Raw genomic sequence first — 19,921 nt, 5'->3', positions numbered from 1 at the left:
AGTTGCTGAAAATGGTGAAAATTTAATAAGCGCCTGCGCCCACCTTGAATAAGCGCCCACCCTGAAAGTCCAAAATTAATAGGCGCTTAATCAAATAAATACGGTACCCATCTTTGAGGAAAGTGATATAAGATGCAGTCAGTCCTTGTAAATGTACACTTATTTAGGAAATCTGTTTCAGAACAGTCTCACTTCAGACCAAAGGTGACATCCAAGGGGTTTCATAGCAACCTTTTGTGTCACCAAAATGACCATAATATGTTGACAAATAATTGGCATTTTTTCATATTGTAATAATTATTATCGACTGAAAACCAGCATCAGTACTGATTCATGAATCAATCAATCAATCAATCAATGACAAATTTATTTAAGTCTCAGTCTTAAATAAAAGAAGAATTGCTGAAAACCATGATTGTGAGCCACCTTAGGTAATTTATAGGTGTAAGAGCCAGGGCTTAGCGTAACCATGTAGTCACTGCATTTTAACAAACATTTTCCTCGCTTCCTCATTCACAGATATGACAAGGATAAAAAGCTGTGGAGAGTTGTTCATTCAATGCATGCATCAATGGAGGAGGTAATCTGTTATTCCTTTGATATTTTTGCATGGCTGCAAATCGTGATTGATTTTTCTTGCAACATGAGCTCTGTTTGCACTTTTTAGATGCAGTTATTGCAAACTACAGTATGGCCAGTTTGGCAGAGCTTCAAATGACTCTGTGAGGACTCGTGTTACTACTAAATTTCCCCCAATTCATTTTAGAACGGTGTCTCTATTTTTTTCATTTTATCAACAGAATCTACTTGTGCTAGAGGATAATAACTGAAAGAACGTAAAAATATCGCAAAAAAAGAAGAAGTATGTGTGGCAGTTGTTGAGTCATTATAGCAGTTTACACTGAGTCTGTTTGTGTTTTAGATTCAGGATCTTGTGGGTTACCTGAGGCCATATCATGTTTATCCTAATGTACCACCAGTGGGACTGGATACATTAGAGGACGCTTTTGAACGGTTTGTTGACAAACACTGTAATTAACAATAAGCCTCTTATAGACCTGGTCACAAGGTACAAGGGCAGTTGCCTGAGCCACAAGTTACACACCTAGAACAAGGCTAGAAGAACCTAGGGGGACCTAGAACAAGGGAACATAGTTACATGTACGCAAGTTAAGCTTGACTTTTCTTCGTTAAGCAAGTCCTACAGCATAACTTGTGGGCCTATAAGGATCCAACCATAGCCAAAATGCAACATTTGTGCAAGTCAAACAATGTGTGCAGTGGATGTTTTTCAATAGGGATCACAAGCTATGATCTCCTACACAGGCCCACTTTAGCTTCGTCTTGCAATCTTTCCTCGTTGGGAGGAGTGTGTAACAAACAATGAGAATTTCTGTGTAGGAGGCTACACAGAAACTGGAACAAATACTCATTGTGTCAGGAATTTCATTCTTCAACTGAGAATCTTGTTCCCCTGAAATTAAAAAAATAATAATATGACTATTCTCAGACTTCTGCTCCAATCAAGTGCAGATCACCAGTAAACTGAAGGGATATACATTTATGTAACTTTAATGGTGTGCCTCTTGTACAAAGGGTTAGCGAAGGGGTGGCACACTGACCTAATGGTAAGTACTCTGGACTTCAGATTGAGTGATCCGTGTTCACCCCCTGGTTGGAGTTATTACATTCATTTGATTCTTTACTCTCACAGTACCTCTCTCCACCCAGGTGTTTAAATGGGTACAGGTGAATTTGTTCCTAAGGGGTAACCCCGCACTGGGTTTAAGCATCCTATCCAGGGGGGAGGAGAAATATTCCTACAGCTACCTTACCTTACCTCACCTCAGCTGCAGTCCCTTATGCAATGGAAACAAGAGTAACCTCTGACAGTAGGAGCACTTGGCCCAACACAGATTTTACCTTTCTTGTAATCTTAACTTTTACTTAGTTTCATTGTAACTGGCTATCACCTTGTTTAGACTGAAGGGCCTAACTCGCCTTGAAGAGTGTGACTCGTGTAACCAAGATGACTCTGGTGAGGAGCGATTTCAAGAACACGCCGCCAGTCACTTTGGAAATTGTTTTGTGCAAAGTGAACAAAAGTCAGAGGAGAAGGCCACACTGACTGAACTACCACATGTATCTCGATCAGCTCCTGACAAGAAAGGTGAGGCAAAGAACTTGTATAAAGTACATGTATTTTTCCATGGAAAAAGAGGCAAGAGTCTCTTTTACAGTAATTAATGCACTCATCCTCTTTCTATGTTCCAAAAGATACCACAAAAAGAAAAACATTTTAAAATGCTATATTTGTGTGATCCTTCATCTGCATGTTTCATCTCTCTCATGGCAAAGCAACAGAAATTAGATTTTTGATTTTAAAATGGAACTCAAACTTGTTTTTAAAATCTCTTTTTCTTTGACTTTCTGTTTTTGTCTCTTGAGAAAACGTAGAGTGGTTTCTGATTTTGGTTTTCCACAACTTCGCAAATGTCATAGTGTAAAGCGAAGAACCTAAGGGGGTAAAATGGCAACTGGGATTTGCCTATTTTTTTTTTTCACTGGAAAAAAGGGATTTGGGTCACTGGGACTGGAACCACAAACAAAGAATTGGGAATGAGACTGGGATTTGGATGAAATATAGGAAGGAAAATGGCATTTATACCCCCACACACCCACCCCCCACCTTCAGGACTCTTGGTTGGATGATGAAGGTTCCATCTTCAATCGGTCAGGTCAGTGAAATTGAAAAAACTGCTTTCGGATATGGAATTCTTATGACACAAAGACGATTGTTGTCTGGGTTCACTCTTGAGATGGTTCAAAACTGTTGCTCTGAGATATATTCCTATTTTCCTTTCCTAGATTCTAATTCAAATGCTAAAACCAATTGATGTTGGCATAATACAGTAATGTATTTTTTCCATTTTTTTCAGTCGTGGCACTGTGCAAAGAGCTTGGACTCGATGAAGAAGACAGTCTTGCACCCGTTCCAAAGAGGCGTAAAGCTAAGACCCCTGGCATAGCTTTGGAAGAAAAGATATCCAGTGCTTTACAGTACTCACGAGCTGTGACTTCCGCTTCTAAGAATCTAACAAACCAACAAGGGCCAAAAACGCAATTATTTTTCAAGGCTAAAACAAGTGAATATAGAGAGAGTAGGCAGACACCTCTTCAACTCAGCAAGACAACAGCATGCCACTCTAGAACTGAACTGAAACATATGGGTGAAAACAGAACTTGTAAAGATGCTTGTGAGCAATCTGACAGTAGCACCCTGCCTAAACAAGAATATCTTACTATGGATTCTTCTAGTGCATTAGAGGACAAGAGAGATACCACACTGGAAAATAATTGTGATCATTTCTTGGACGGAAAGACGAAGTTACATCGTCCTGGTTCCTTTGAAAGACTTTCAAGTTTGGAAGAAAGAAGTAGCCAGGGGGGGTCGGTAGGAGGGGAATTAACAGGAAATAGGACAGACTTTAATGTACCTCCCTCCCCAGGACATATTGAGCCACTACCAGATAAGCTATCCCGGATTCATCGTTTGCTGCAAAGTGGCGAACCACTTCCGAAGTGCTGAAATTTTGAATGGAAACAGCACATGATAGAGCAGTTTTCACTTGAGTGTTTAAAAGTAATTTGCATTGCTACGCTACACGATTGGCTGAAAAAGTAAAACCAATTGTGACGTATTCACGTCAACTACCTGTATTTCAAGTTTTCATTGGTTCATTGGATCATCTGTGTCCTTTGTGACTGGCTACAGAAATAACTTTTGGTTTTGCTCTTACAACACCTAGTAAGCCTTTCCTGAGTTGCTTTCTACCAGTCTGTTTCAAATTGAGTCCCAGTGCACAACCTTCCATATGGAAATGACTATGGAAATGAGTTTTATTTCAAGACAATGAACATACAAGGGAAAACTCGTTTCCATATGAAAGGTTGAGCAACAAGACTCGTTTTGAAACAGAGGTAAAGCAACTCGGACATTGGCATGGCAAACTGACAACTGCTCTTGATTATCTCTTTATTCACATTTCTATTAGTTGCGGGGCGAAACAAGTTTTCTCCATCCTATGAAGAGTTTTTGATCCAATAGTAACATGTGCACTTGCGAGTTCTTTTTAAAAAAGCTGTCACATTAGCATAAATTCAAGAATTTCATTATGTTGCTTTTAACATTGTCCTGGTCACATTGGGGTCAATCCTTTTTGGATACGGTTTTAGAATAGAGAACCTATTATTGTCCATATTAATAAGAATGCAGTGCAAGATACTTTGAGTCTTAGGTAGATTTTCTCTAAACAAATGCAGAACCAAAAACACAATCCTGATTTTATATTTGGACATAATAATTGTATTCAGCATCGATTAGTTCATAAAACCATTGACTATTTAATTTATTTGAATGGATTTAATTTATTGCTCATATATTCAATCATATATTATTAGATTGTAGATATGACATATGATAAGATAAATTATTATGATAAGATCTTCAGATTGTGCAAATTACCACAACGATTTGCTCGTCAATTTGTAATTCAAATGGCCAAAAGGCCATGTTCGTATTCTCGGTATTGGACTGGAACTAGCTTGCAATGGAGGCTCAGGCTTGGGAATATCATTAAAAAGAGATAAATGTCATTTGCAGTTGAAGACTCTCCGCATCAGCCTCAATTGCAAGCTAGTTCCACTCCGATACTGGAAATACGAATATGGTCTATTCCTTATATGAGAATTGGGGAATTGGGAATCATGGCAGCTGTATTCATCAAAACAAATATCCAGTCCAAGATGATAGACAAAGCTCCCACGATTCCCTGCAGGCGTATCTATTAGAGTGAATTGGCCATTGTTTCAATAAGCAGTCAAATCACTGTGAATATTTTTAGCGCCTCTTTCGTGTCTTGGTCTATGTATTTTGCTTCTACGCAGGCAAGCATACCTCCATCCTTAGCGATCAAAGGGAAGTTAGTTGGGGCAGGATGCAGTTAACCCGGTGAAAATTGAAGTGACGAAAGATTCAAGTGATGGGGGAAGATCCCTTGGGAGCTGCGCCTGTTCATATCATTTCCAAACAGCTCCGCCAATGCTGCCTCCCAATTGGGCACGAAAATAGTTTTGTATTTTCAGGGGTTCTTCCTGCGACAATTGTACTCTTTCGTCCGCATCGATTTTTGCCGAGTTTTGCTCGTTCCGCCCCAGCTAAATGTCCCTGAGTCTACGAGGAATAGTTTACCTTAACAGTTAAGACAACGTTCTTTATAGTTGCGGGCAACTCTTTAATTAGTGCAAATTAATAAAAACGAAAATTTTAAAATCCCTAAGGTGGTTGTCTCTTACTGGTCTAACGCAGTCAAGTTCTCCCAGGTTCTCGTATTATTCATCACCAAATTTAATCCATTTTCACCACGACAATTTGCCATACTCAACATCACCAAATTTGATCGCTTTTCAGCATGACATTTTACCTTATTATGCATCACCAAATTTGATTGATTTTCACCAGGACATTTTGCCTTACTATACATCATTAAATTTAATCGATGTTCATCACGACAATTTCCATACTCTTCATCACCAAATTTGATCGTTTTTCACCAGGACATTTTGCCTTACTATATGCATCACTAAATTTGATCGAATTTCATCATGACATATATATTTCATAACTATACTCACAAAATTTAATCAATTTTTACATTTTGCCCTGCTTTTACAACTTGACAATTTGCTTTACTGTACATCACCAAATGTGCACGATTTTCACATTTGGACTTACTATACATCACCAAATTTAATCGATTTTCACCATGATATTTTCCCTTCCCATCCATAACTACATTTCATCGATTTTCATGAAGACATTCTGCCTTATTATTCATCATCAAATTGGATTGATTTTGATCATGACATTCTGCCTGACTATGCATTTCTTCCCTCCTAGGTTTTGTTTTTTTGTAAGTGACAGCGAAATAAATTTATACAATTATAAGATAGCCCTAAGCTTGATCTACAAGACGATACCATTTTAGTTAGTTATGACGTCATATGACCTCAAATGACGTAATTTGAACTTGGATCCGCCATCCTCGATTTCACTATTTTCTTAGATTGTCAAGAAATCACGCAGATTAATGCAAAATCAAGCCAAATGCTTGTTAAATGTACAAATTCTCGAATTGCGAAAATTTGATAAGGAAAACTGGAAAAAAGTGCAGAATCATGTAAAAATGTTGTATTTTTTCCAGCCCTACATGAAATTTGCGGTTGGCATGGCAACGTCAAAAATGATGCACACACAACTGACATATGAAAATTTTCGCAGAGGACGAATGAACAGCTACCGAAAGTTTCTGCTCCTTACGGTAAATTGTATTTTCAAATATTTAAAAAAACCTTATTGGGGTTGGCATGCACCCTTCCCCAATCCACCCCCACTCCCGCCCTTGCACGTCCGTAATTCTCCCTCGGTTAATCTTACCACGCGTGTTGCGTAGATGTTTTCGTGGAGAATGAAAAAGCGTGTAAGGCTGGAATTTCTGGAAATGAAAGTGAGCTAAGAATACCTTAGGAGAGATTGCCATGGAAATAGTCTTACATGGGCGATAAACCGCTTAGCGTTCATCCTCTCTTTCTTATACGAGTGGGTACAGTCGATATTAAGAAAACAAACACGTACCCAGGTCGTGTTTTGTAATTTGAATTGCGACATAAAAGTGAAACACAAATGAAACGTGTCGATTTTGTGGTGTATATAAAAAATATATTTTATCGCCAGTCGAAATTGAAAACTTATCCCACGGTTCGAAAGTGTAATATTTCTCGAGGCATTGCTATTTTTTGTCAAGATTTCATTTCAGCTGATGCAGACTACAACTTTCATTCTGAGTTCAACTTAAATTTCGGAACGATTTTCAGACTGTTAAACCTTTTTTGGAAAGGTAAGTGTACAGAAATTTAAACGCAAAGTTTTGTCCCAGAGAATTGTTGTATACTTAAGATAATCTTTCCCATTTTAAAAGGACGGTAATTTTTTACATAAGTAAATTGTAAGTGCTCAAGATCAAATCATAAACTCGGCAAATTCGATAAGCCTTGTAAGCATTACACAATGATATACGCGAGTGGAAAAGTAAATTCATTCTTACATGTTTCAACTGAACTAAACATTGTTCTTTGACTCTTTGAACTGACAAAGTAAAAATAAGGGAATTAGAGTTCTTTCTTGCCAACGTCTAGCAATGCGTTTTCAGTTTAGCTGCTTGTGGTTAAAGGTTAAAACACGATGTAAAGCAAAACTGAACGAACCTTTGTTGCTTTTTCTTGCAGGGAAAGTTTCTCTTGTGGACATACCTGTTACGTTTATACTTTTTCATACTCTGAACAGAAGTGAAGTGGTGAGTAGAACCTTGATTTTCACTTTCCTTGGTCTTAGTCACCTAACTCTGTCGTGACTAAATCTGAACAACTTTCGTGTCCATAGTTGACTGTGTTATTGGTTACTTCATAACGAAATGTTTTGACTCAATAAACAATAAAATTGTCAATGATAATCAACAATCATGTTTGACTGCGAATAACAATCATTCAACGGTACGGCTTTTAATTGTAATATTTATGTTTGGGAATTCTAATAATATTCTGCCAATTTTAGCTCTGTCATTTTTCGTATGCAAAATGTAGAATGAAAACGATAGTATTTACCTTTCTAAACATTCCAAAGAGTCTCCCCCATTACCGTCAGTTACAATGAACTAGCATTGTTTTTGAAGTTTTTAAGTTTGAAGTAAGCAATTAAAAAAAGCGGAACGTGACTGCGCAATACAGTGTAGAAGAAGCTACATATCGTGTAGCAATGATTCTTTTTTTGTCGTCACTGTACATTAAAAAAAAAAACTAAACAGTACTAATACGTTGTTTTCCTTTTAAAGGAAGATCTCTTTTGCTGACCCAGATTGAATTGGACGTCATTCGGATTTTGACATCTCAAGAAACGGTAAGGACAGTCAGTTAATAGAACAGATGTAAGATTTCGTCTATTCGAGTCTCTCGTTAGATGATTTTACTGTGAATTTACTGAGAGTATTTAATTAAGCACTAACGCACTTTTTTCCTTTCTAGGGGGAGACCCCTATTCCTGAGCAGATCGAGTGAGATCTCATTCTCATTCTCACATTCCACATAAAGGTTAGAAAAGTAAGTAGCTTTGGTCACTATCTGTATTCAGAGTAAATACGTGTTGTGCAGATAGAGGAAGATAGGGTTTGAATTTTCAGTGTAGAATTTATACTTGAAACGTCCATCTTCGACGGCTTTCAGTTTTGTCTGTTGATCAGTCCCCTGTGGTCTTGTCAAGTTTGTTTTGTTTTCCTCATTCGTTTTCTTTCAGTTTAACTTTGCAGTTCTGTCTTAGTCGGTCATCATTGTCACACAAGTGCATTTATCGTCGGCTGTAGCTTTCAGTTTTGCGCGTTAATCACTGTCTGTAATTACAACTTTGCTCATCTACTTTCCTCAAGGAATTTTAAGTTTGATGCGTTTATCTTCATGCAATTTAGTTTTTGGCATGGATTTCAGTTTTGTACGTCTGACATCCTTTGTACTTTTTTGTGCGTCTTAACAGTCGCGTGATGCTAAAGTGTAAAACATGGACATTTTAAAGAAATCCATGTCTAAATAAACCTGAAATAATATTTTTGTATCCTTCAGACAAAGTCGTCTTATACAGTGAAACTGTTGGCTCCTGTATTTTTTTCCACGGAGCGAAAGAAAAGTGGTGAATACAAGCTTGGTACCATTTCAATTTGATTAACATTCATTAATAATAAGCAAAGGGAACGCTATGCAATTGTCCCTTTTTCAACAAATTTTAACTCAATAGTAAGATAAGATTTATCGTAGTCTTTAATCATGTTTCACTGGCAGCACTTTTTTCAAAATAAAGTGCAGATTCATTTTAATTTTTCTAAAGATGTTTTTGATTTTCTGAAGGCACTCGAAACATTGTTAAAAAATTCATATCATTTGTCGCCTTTTTCTTAGTCATTATTAAGTCGAAAATGTATTAAAAAGATTCCAGTCCAAAAAAGGCCCAAGCTATGAATACAATAGTGTAATACTTACGTCCTAATTATATCGAAAGAAAGTCGGGACTATATACCTAACCCAGAATGATTTGCATTTCACATTAAGAGTTTGAATTCTGCAACTTGAAACCTGAAGCAATTCAAGTTTAGTCTAAAATTCGATCAAATATATCTACCGAAACATAAATCATAATATTATTTATTCCTTTGTGTTATCTTGGAATAATGAACGCTCAACAAACGTTTCCGATGAATTCTTCTACACGAGCTCGCAAGACTTCCGTACAACCATTTGACCAATTCTTAACAAAGAAGAATATTCCTTCGTCTGGCCCACGTAACCCTAGGCTGTGAAAAAGAAACCGGCCAGAATTAAAAATCTTTCTTTTCCATTTTTCTTATTCGGTTCAATCTTGCCCGATATTAGTGCAAATTAAAATATTTTACAGTAAAAACCCGCATAAAAGAAGAAGTGCTTTGGGGGGTTCAGGCTGATTTTATTCTAATATATCGGGTATTTTCTGCAAAATCAGCCCGAAAATGTTCTTAGGGTGTTCTTAAAATTGTTTCTAAAAAATAAATACTGCATAGACTACTAAGAGATGAAATCAATGTGCAAGTGCAACATTTTAACTCATTAATGGATTTCTTGTCAGCATGCTGTGTCTGCAGCAATTAATAAAGAATGTTATTGACAGAAGGTAACAGTCATTTAGTTACATAAATTAGCCAAGTCCAAAAACAATTGCTAAATGTATCCTGGAAATTCCCATATCTGCTTATATAAGAACAATTTTCATCTTTCAGGCTGAATGTGTTCTTATGTATATCGTACATTTTGGACCAAATTTCAGCCTGAGTGCTCTTAATCCACTTGTTCTTTTATGCGGGTTTTTAGTGTATTCTCTAAAGCCATTTCTAAACTAAGTCAGGAACTCCTACCACTACAATCCCGTCTCAGTTCCACTACGTTTGGGGAAACGTGTTGAATAGTTATAAATATAGTTTCTCATGACTTCACTGACAAATGAAGTCAAAGACAAATGCAATTAAGAGTAATTGCCACTAAAAATCAAAGAAATCGTGGCCACGGTCGAAAAGTCGATTTCGCTCATAACTTGCCTGTTTGAAGGCCTAGGTAAGTAACTGACGGAAATCAAGTTAGTTTTTTGAAATATCCAATATAACGGCAGAAATTCACGAAAAACGGTTATCGCACCGAAAGTTCAGATTTCACTTCGCGATAATCCGAAATTTTACACTTTTCAGCTTCATACTACACAGTCGTTTACATCGCTGTGAAACGTTCTCAACTTTAAATGTATACATTGATTCTTCCTTAATCAAGAGATAGTGATAATTTTTATTTCTTGTGTTTTCTGGCCGGACTGAGCCCCGATTAAGTAGACATACTTTTCTAATTAAAACAAAACTCAAAAGTTATGTAAATTCAGTGAGGAAAAGAGCTGACCGGTAGTGCTTCAAATGGTCTGATATTCTAGCAAAAGACAGTTCAGTCGATGAATTGTAGGCTTACGGATTCATTTTTGTGGGATCTACTAGCAATTTTGCATGAACGCCGATCAAAAACCGAGAAAATTGCAATTCAGCCCCTTTGAAATTTGCAAGTAACGCAACACGCTAAAATAGGTAAAAATCTTTTGTTGGCTTGAGTCAGGACAATCGAAGTCTATTAATGTCTTTAACGTTTGAAACGCTTTAGAAATAGTATTTAACTTAGAAATTGCCTGTATTAGCGAAAAAAACACGAGTAGAACCAAACGTAATCACTCCCTAACTCTCCCTGTTTTGTGTCACGCATGAAATGACAATCTGTGACGAAGGTCAAGTAATTTATGCAGCTTCGGGATAAGTGACGGAGTGTTTGAAGCGTTCAAAGTATTTCCCCACCAGTTGCTCTTAGATTCCCTTTGCGCTTAGATAACTCCTCCCAGAAGCAATTCAAATCTACAGGAGCAAGGATATTCGGGACGGCTAAAACGCACTGTTTAGCTTTCTCAAATAACAACGCGTACTAGAGCTTTACACTGCAGTCCACGGTGCTACTATGCAGCGAGTACGTGACGGACTTGGCAGATGCGTCAAATCTGTAGAAGATGATAGAGCTTTCTCCAGAACTCAATCGCTTTTTCAAATTATGCGATATTCAGCTATCAGTTTGCTTTCCTTTGAAGCTTCGTCCAGTACAAAAAGGCTAACTTTTGCATTCAGCTCATTGATCGGGGTGGAAAAAGAGACGTCAGTGTCAGTTTCATGATCAACTTGCAGGGCGAGAAGGGAAGAGGAAAGAGTTGAATTGCATTGACAACGCTGGGGTGGGGATGAGAAAAAACTCCTGATAAAAATTGCCTTGTCTACGAACCAAATTTGTGACGCCACAGTTGGTTTTCATTGCTATTTAGCACTGAAGCATGAAGCATTTTTGTAGTCAATGACATGTCGGTATATCTTTAACCTACGTTGTGGTTTACACTTCTGAAAAAGTTAGTGCTACCTACTCTTTATCATGCTTTATCATGTAGTCTTGTGGATCGTTTAATACCACCAACTACTGCCTCATTCAGTTGACGAGCGTTTCTTCCACCCTGGTTTAACAAGCTTTTCAGTTCAAATAAGTTAACAAGAAATAATTCGAAAACACAAGTATCCTGTGAGATGTTGGATGTGGCAACAAGGTGGCCAAACGTAATTAAGCAAATTGCGTGTGTGCAACATTGGTGATATTCTTGCGCGCGTCAATATTTTTTTCCTTGCTTCTAGTCCAGTTCTGGCCCTTTCTCTGTCGCGAAACGTCGGGAGAGAGCCGAGAGAGAGGGACCCTCCCTCTCGACGTTGCGTGACATGGAGAGGGCCAGAACAGGACTACCTTGCTTCTGGCTAGTCATTAAGGGTGTGACCGTTAAAACTACGGAAATTATTTATATATTATTCCTAAAGTATTTGCTTACCTCGACATCCTTCAATGATGAAAACTTTTAGCACAAGGACTGGCGTGTTGCTTTTTATGTGGTCAGACTGATTTTAAAGTACAAGCCGGCAGGTGCAAGTCAAGGCGGAATATGCGTTGCTATCATTGAGGAGAGTTTCTGGTTCTTTGTTCATCAAAGACTTCAGTCGTCACTGGCGCGCCTGAGCCCACAGGGAAGAACTGTTCTGAATCTTCTATTAAATTCAGGGACTTGAATAAATTTCCATTTGCCGTGTGTGTAATTTCCACAGATCCTTGAGTGACATGAATCAACTTCTGGACCTGCACCTAATCAGGAGCCGGTCATGGGCTCCTGACCTAATCAATGAGATTGTCGATTCCAAGAAGTTTCTCGGTTTCTCGAGACGCATACATTCGCCGAAAATATTCTTCACGTATGTCTCAATGCGATAAAATCTGAAGGACTTGGTTGCTTTTGATATCCTTGTTACACTGTATGAGCGGTATGACCGTAACTGCGTACCGGCACAAATTCCACCGTATTGAAGAACGAACTCGCGCGGGGCGTCTCTAACTCATTCAGCTTACTTCGATTCTTCTTTGATAAGTGCGTTGTTTGCTTGGTTATCGATACAACATTAACTTTTCGTGGAAATAGATAGCCTCCTACTGGCTAGCGACGGCATAAAGCTTGTAATCCCTAACATCGTTTCAATATGTATATACTATTGGGACCTTTTATACTTCGTTCGGCGGGTTAACTGGGCAATCTTCTCTTATTAATGCATGATTTCGCACATCAACAACAAAGATCTTGTTATTAAAATTTGACTCATTTTGAGCGGTGAAAAAATGGTTTTAAATTTGTTTCCCTTGAAAATCGCTCGAGCGTGACATTAGGCAGCGAGAAGATGGAGAGTGCGATTTAAAAGTTTGGTGTTTCTTTTTCTCTTTTTTTAAACTCTTGTCGACGATTTTTTAAGTTAAATACTACTTTTAAAGCTTTTCAAATGTAAAAGACATTAATAGGCTTTGATTGTCCCGTCTCAAGCCAACAAGAATGGCTTACCTATTTTAGCGTGTTGCGTTACATTGCAAATTTCAAAGGGGCTGAATTGCAATTTTCTCGATTTTTGATCGGCGTTCATGCAAAATTGCTAGTAGATCCCACAAAAATGAATCCGTAAGCCTACAATTCATCGACTGAACTGTCTTTTGCTAGAATATCAGACCATTTGAAGCACTACCGGTCAGCTTTTTTCCTCACTGAATTTACATAACTTTTGACTTTTGTTTTAATTGGAAAAGTATGTCTACTTAATCGGGGCTCAGTTCGGCCAGAAAACACAAGAAATAAAAATTATCACTATCTCTTGATTAAGGAAGAATCAATGTATACATTTAAAGTTGAGAACGTTTCACAGCGATGTAAACGACTGTGTAGCATGAAGCTGAAAAGTGTAAAATTTCGGATTATCGCGAAGTGAAATCTGAGCTTTCGGTGCGATAACCGTTTTTCGTGGATTTCTGCCGTTATATTGGATATTTCAAAAAACTAACTTGATTTCCGTCAGTTACTTACCTAGGCCTTCAAACTGGCAAATTATGAGCAAAATCGACTTTTCGACCGTGGCCACATTTTTAGAATTTTCTTTGATTTTTACTGACATTTACTCTTAACAGACTTGGCGCCAAATTTGTTTTGACTGTAATTTTCATTTAGTTCTGACAGAAGTGTTTGACATGAACAACATGGACGAGGTTCTACAAGCCATCTCTATCGGCCTCATACTTGCTTGCTTCCTTCTCAACACCAATCGAGTTCTAAAGAGCATCGAAATATGCAAGGAATGCTTGGTCATCATGAAACACAAAGCAGGAATCGAAGACGATAAAATAGCCATATTATTCTACAAGAAGTTGTATTTGATATTGTCGAAGGCTTATTCTGCTATCAACAACAACACAAATGCCATAAAATATGCAGAAAAAATTCTCCAGATTTACCGTAAAAGTGGTGAAAAATTTGCAGAATGTGATCTAACCTTCGATCTAGCAAAAATGTATTTCCGTCAAAGCAAATACGCAGAAGCGAGAAAACTCTACGAGAAAACGCTACTAATCAGTACAGAAATCCGCGACAAAAAGAGAGAAGCCACCTGTTATGAAAATCTTGGAACTCTGTATCAATCAGTTGGCGAGTATGACAAGGCGAGAGAACATCTTGAGAAATCACTTGTGATCACAACAGAAATCGGTGACAGAAATGGAGAAGCCACCTGTTACGGAAATCTTGGAACTGTGTATCAATCAGTTGGCGAGTATGACAAGGCGAGAGAACATCTTGAGAAATCACTTGTGATCACAACAGAAATCGGTGACAGAAATGGAGAAGCCACCTGTTACTCAAATCTTGGAAAAGTGTATCAATCAGTTGGCGAGTATGACAAGGCGAGAGAACATTTTGAGAAATCACTTGTGTTCAAAAAAGAAATCGGTAACAGAAATGGAGAAGCCACCTGTTACGGAAATCTTGGAACTGTGTATCAATCAGTTGGCGAGTATGACAAGGCGAGAGAACATCTTGAGAAATCACTTGTGATCAAAAAAGAAATCGGTGACAGAAATGGAGAAGCCACCTGTTACGGAAATCTTGGAACTGTGTATCAATCAGTTGGCGAGTATGACAAGGCGAGAGAGCATCTTGAGAAATCACTTGTGATCAAAAAAGAAATCGGTGACAGAAACGGAGAAGCCGCCTGTTACTCAAATCTTGGAACAGTGTATAAAACAGTTGGCGAGTATGACAAGGCGAGAGAACATCTTGAGAAATCACTTGTGATCACAACAGAAATCGGTGACAGAAATGGAGAAGCCGCCTGTTACTCAAATCTTGGAACAGTGTATAAAACAGTTGGCGAGTATGACAAGGCGAGAGAACATCTTGAGAAATCACTTGTGATCACAACAGAAATCGGTGACAGGAATGGAGAAGCCGCGTGTTACGGAAATCTTGGAACTGTGTATCAATCAGTTGGCGAGTATGACAAGGCGAGAGAACATCTTGCGAAAGCACTTGTGATCAAAAAAGAAATCGGTGACAGAAATGGAGAAGCCGCCTGTTACGGATATCTTGGAACTGTGTATCAATCAGTTGGCGAGTATGACAAGGCGAGAGAACATCTTGAGAAATCACTTGTGATCACAACAGAAATCGGTGACAGAAATGGAGAAGCCACCTGTTACGGAAATCTTGGAACTGTGTATCACTCAGTTGGTGAGTATAACAAGGCGAGAGAACATCTTGAGAAATCACTTGTGATCAGAAAAGAAATCGGTGACAGAAATGGAGAAGCCGCCTGTTACGGAAATCTTGGAACTGTGTATCAATCAGTTGGCGAGTATGACAAGGCGAGAGAACATCTTGAGAAATCACTTGTGATCAGAAAAGAAATCGGTGACAGAAAAGGAGAAGCCACCTGTTACAGAACTTTTGGAAACATGTATGAATCAGTTGGCGAGTATGACAAGGCGAGAGAACATCTTGAGAAATCACTATTGATCACAAAAGAAATTGGTGACAGAAATGGACAAGCCGCCTCTTACGAAAACCTTGGAACTGTGTATGAATCAGTTGGCGAGTATGAAAAGGCTAAAGAACTTTGCGGGAAATCGCTTGCGATTCGAAAAAGAATCGGTGACCGAAATGGAGAAGCCGCCTGTTACGGAAACCTTGGATATGTGTATCGATTACTTGGCGAGTATGACATGGCTAGAAAACATCTCGAAAAATCACTTGCGATCGCAAAAGAAATTGGCAACAGAAATGGAGAAGCCTCCAGCTACTCGATGCTTGGTTCTCTGTATCTATCAGTTGGCGAAAAAGATGAAGCTAACAAACACTTTGAGAGAGCATTAGAGATCAAAAGAAAAACTGGTGACAAGAAAGGGGTAATTTCGTGTTGCAATAGTCTCGCTGCTTTATTTCACTCTCTGGGTAGATATCCCATGGCTAACAGTTATAATCGGGAAGCACTTATGATCGCATCAGAAATTGGACACAAGGCTGAGAAAGCCGCCTCTTTATTAATGCAAGGATATATCTGGTGCTCAATTGGTGACCGTGTCAAAGCTAAGGAATATTGCGAACAAGCAATTGCAATTAGTAAAGAAATTGGACACCGAGCAACAGAAGCCAATTGTTGCTTACTGTTAGGAAACGCTCTTTTCAAAGATGGGGAACATGTTAAGGCTGAAGAGCATTTTATGAAGTCGCGTCGGATAAGTGAAGACATCGCCGATATTTCAAAGCTTTTCCAATCGCTCTACGGACTAGCACGCTTAAAAGTGCAAGAAGGAGAGAATCAGGAAGCTATCTCCTACTTACTTGCTAGTATCGAAAAATGCGAGAAAATACGCAGCTCCCTACAAGATAACGATCAATGGAAGATATCGTTCTCGGACAGCAAGATTTCTCCCTACCGTAATCTCTGTGCATTGCTTTGTAAAACCGAAAATCCCGAAGCAGCCTTGTATGTTTCAGAGCTTGGGAAGGCAAGGGCTTTGGCAGATTTAATGTCAGCTAAGTACTCTATGAGGAATCCAGTCTCCACTAATCCTCAAACATGGTCCGGTATTGAAAGCATAATGGACAAAGAACTTAATTGTTCTTGTCTATACGTCTCCTATTCTTCTGACAGTATATATTTTTGGATACTTAAAAGAAGCGGAGTCAAACATTTCCGAAAGATCAAAGGAAGTGAAGCTATTGCTCACGAAGGATTTGCCCAGAATATGGAGGACTTTTTTGCCACCAAAAGCTTTAGAAGTTTTGACATGTCACCTAAGGACCTACCCAAGGATGTGTCTTTAAATGTCGTACAAGGGGAGTCAAAATCATACGAGGATGACAGCCATGAAGGTTTCCGATTTGGAAATGAAAGTAAAGAGAACCAAGGTCCAAAAATGAATCTTCCTCTGTGTTACAAACTAATCATCGCTCCTGTGGCTGACTTGCTTGACGGCTCGGAGATCATCATCGTTCCTGATCGTACTTTATACAACATTCCATTTACCGCATTGCCTGATGAAAGTGGAAAGACGCTATCCGAGACTTTCAAGATCCGCGTCGCCCCTTCTTTAACAACTCTCAGGCTCATCCATGACAGTCCAGCAGACTATCACAGCCAGACCGGTGCACTGATAGTGGGGAATCCTGATGTTGGCGAGGTGATTTTCAAAGGACGTCTTACGCCCGTTTCGCGACTGCCTAGTGCAGAAGAGGAAGCAAAGATGGTAGGAAGAAAGCTGGGTGTTGAGCCTTTACTAGGACAGCAGGCTACTAAACAGGCAGTACTTCAAGCGATGGAATCAGTGGCTCTGATACATTTGGCTGCTCACGGTGATGCAGAAAGAGGAGAAATTGCCCTGGCACCTTCTATTCGCATTCCAAACTGTATACCTCGAGAAGGACTCTACTTATTGACAATGTCGGACATTTCAAAGGTTAAACTGCGAGCTAAACTGGTAGTCCTTAGCTGTTGCCATAGTGCACGTGGAGAGATTAAGGCCGAGGGAGCGGTCGGAATTGCTAGAGCATTCCTAGGATCTGGCGCACGCTCAGTGTTGGTGTCACTGTGGGCCCTAGAAGACAGCTCAACAGAGAAGTTGATAAGTCATTTCTACGATCACCTTGTCCGTGGCGAAAGCGCTAGTGACTCTCTTCACCAGGCCATGAAGTGGATGAGATGTAACGGCTACTCTGACGTGAAGCAATGGGCGCCTTTTATACTGATTGGAGATAACGTGACCTTTAATTTTGGAAAGTAAGGTAAGATTACTTGAAAAAGTGTTTTTTTTGTTTCCTAACAAAGGGTTCCTAGTAATTGTGATTATTATTTGATTATTATAGTTTTTTGTTCTTCTCCAGCGGACATGGTGTTCTAATATAACTGACCTGCTTTCGATGAGAATAGAGACCATGAAATTACCCAATAACCTGAAATGCAACGTTTAGTGACCAAATTTCAGATATAAATCGTACTCAGCTGTAAATGGTACAATGAAACTTCCATGGTTCCAGCTAAAGTCTGAATGACAATGATTTTATACTGCGTTTTATCAAACAAATAACGAAGCCACTACCATATTATTTTAATGGTGTCTTGTAATTGCGAAGTACATTTGAGAAATTTAGGAAGCACAAGCCACAAGGTAATGTCTTTCACATTTCTCAAGTGTTTTCAGTTAATCGTAACGTTTTATGGGAGACTGATTTATTTCTTTGATTTATTCACTTTTTATATAGATTTAACGGTGGTGCCACGATAATACACGAAAAACACGATTATTTACGTTTTATACAAATGTAGCTTTTCAGGCAATCAGCTAACGCCTTTTTTAGAGAACGTTCAACTGAGATTGACTGAAGTAGCCGAACAAGCCTTTTTCATAGCTTTACACTTTGTTTGTTTGTTCTCTTTCAGCTGTCTTGGTTGAACTGACTGACTGACTGACTGACCAGCGGAAACAAGTGAGAAAGACAAAGCACAATGACCTCAAGAGACAGTTTTCAAGCCAGTGGTGTGTCTCAGTAATGCAATTTAACCGTTTTCAACAGTTTTGGTACCCTTTTAACCATTCAGCAGCAGGATGAAAACTGGGATAAATGCTACGCAAAACGTTTCAACTTTTTGTTTAGTACAAATGTATTTTTGAAGCAAAACCTAGTTTTACTCACAAGTATGCAATGATCTGCTAGGGCTATTACCTGCAAGTTGTTTTCAGTCAAAGAACAGTTGAAACTTGAGGTAGCTCAGAACACTTTGCAGTACTTTCCAAAACTATGGTTTTGATAAGTCATTACAAGCACTCTTTGTCAGTTAATGCTACAATCATTGAGCCATAAAACTGCCCAATCATTGATAAACACGTTGTTATCATTTTCGTGACACTATAGGTTACCATAGCATCAGTATGACCTGTACTAAAGACACTCTTAATTTTAGCTTTTAGTACTTATATTTATTCGAAAATTTAAGGTAGCTCTGAGCCCCATGTACAGAATTTTTTTAAACTTTGCCAATAATTGCATCTTGTCCTTATCAAAATTCTATAATAAAGAATACATGGGTTTCACGGCACCGTTTTTGAAACATAAATACCTAAAACTAAAGTTAAGGGTGTTTTTAGTCTATCGTACCTCTGCTATCGCGACACAAATTGTCCTGTTATATTTGTAGATAAGGCACCTAAAACGACTGACGCTATGTAACAATTGTCAACATGACTTACAAAGAGAATATTATTCTAAGCAAATTAAGTTGGGTCGACAACGTAGTGTATAGGACATTTCTTACCGAACCAGCTTTCAGAGTAAAAGAGCTTTAGGACGTAAATTTTTGATCAATTATTAGTAGTCTGTAGAAGAAACATAAAAAGCCAAACAAATGTGAATTTAAATTTCTACTAAAAAATTAAAGCTGAAATGAAATTATTTTTACCAGTTAGGTTTGTAATTACATTTAATTTTGTAAATAGTTCGCCGGGAAGCGTTGACCCTCAGTAAAATATACATTAAGAATTTAGGAGTTTTAAGTAATTATAATTATAAAGCAGTGTGAGGAACTATATTTGCGTGGCATTTATTGCGAAAACGTGATCATAAGGCTATTATTGTTGATTTAAAGGAGTAATAAATTAAAATAAAACTCTAAAGAAGAGAAGTCCATTTATGTAAACTACTTCCCAGAATGAACAAAGCTCTTGCTAGTATGTAGCGATGCGGGATTCTCACAAAATTTCTGCGACGTTGAAATTGCGAACTAAAAGGGGACAGTTTCGAAGGACAATGGCCTCTGGAAATTTTCAT

At 38.4% G+C, this 19,921-nt stretch overlaps 2 protein-coding genes across 3 annotated transcripts in view; both read left to right on the top strand.

The window, feature by feature from the left end:
- Positions 1-9,580, top strand: part of LOC145502273 (uncharacterized) — a 10,558-nt gene extending 978 nt beyond the window's left edge. Inside the window, exons 1-5 of one of the 2 annotated variants that reach the window (XR_014051303.1) lie at positions 1-580; positions 923-1,014; positions 1,983-2,170; positions 2,940-8,211; positions 8,725-9,580. The exon at positions 1-580 is cut by the window's left edge and continues 978 nt beyond it. Coding sequence is in view for 1 of the 2 variants with exons in the window: in XM_081481529.1 (XP_081337655.1) it covers positions 560-580; positions 923-1,014; positions 1,983-2,170; positions 2,940-3,589 (951 nt within the window). In the remaining variant the exon portion in view is untranslated. Of the gene's footprint in view, positions 581-922; positions 1,015-1,982; positions 2,171-2,939; positions 8,664-8,724 lie in introns of those variants that run through there. The other variant, XM_081481529.1, reaches the window with a different exon arrangement.
- Positions 9,581-11,349: 1,769 nt separating this feature from the next.
- Positions 11,350-18,192, top strand: LOC145502271 (uncharacterized). The gene has a single exon (XM_081481528.1). It carries the CDS (start codon positions 13,795-13,797, stop codon positions 17,878-17,880), a length of 4,086 nt encoding a protein of 1,361 aa, XP_081337654.1. The 5' UTR covers positions 11,350-13,794; the 3' UTR covers positions 17,881-18,192.
- Positions 18,193-19,921: the final 1,729 nt, after the last annotated feature.

Source organism: Orbicella franksi, chromosome 11, assembly GCF_964199315.1.
Source record: "Orbicella franksi chromosome 11, jaOrbFran1.1, whole genome shotgun sequence".
NCBI classification, from domain to species: domain Eukaryota; kingdom Metazoa; phylum Cnidaria; class Anthozoa; order Scleractinia; family Merulinidae; genus Orbicella; species Orbicella franksi.
The sequence above is the reverse complement of the archived record's forward strand: the minus strand, read 5'-3'. Positions and strand labels throughout refer to the sequence as shown.

What these genes read in the sequence shown, in the direction of transcription:
- LOC145502271 (XM_081481528.1), top strand. Translation starts at nt 13,795, where the DNA reads ATGAACAACATGGACGAGGTTCTACAAGCCATCTCTATCGGCCTCATA.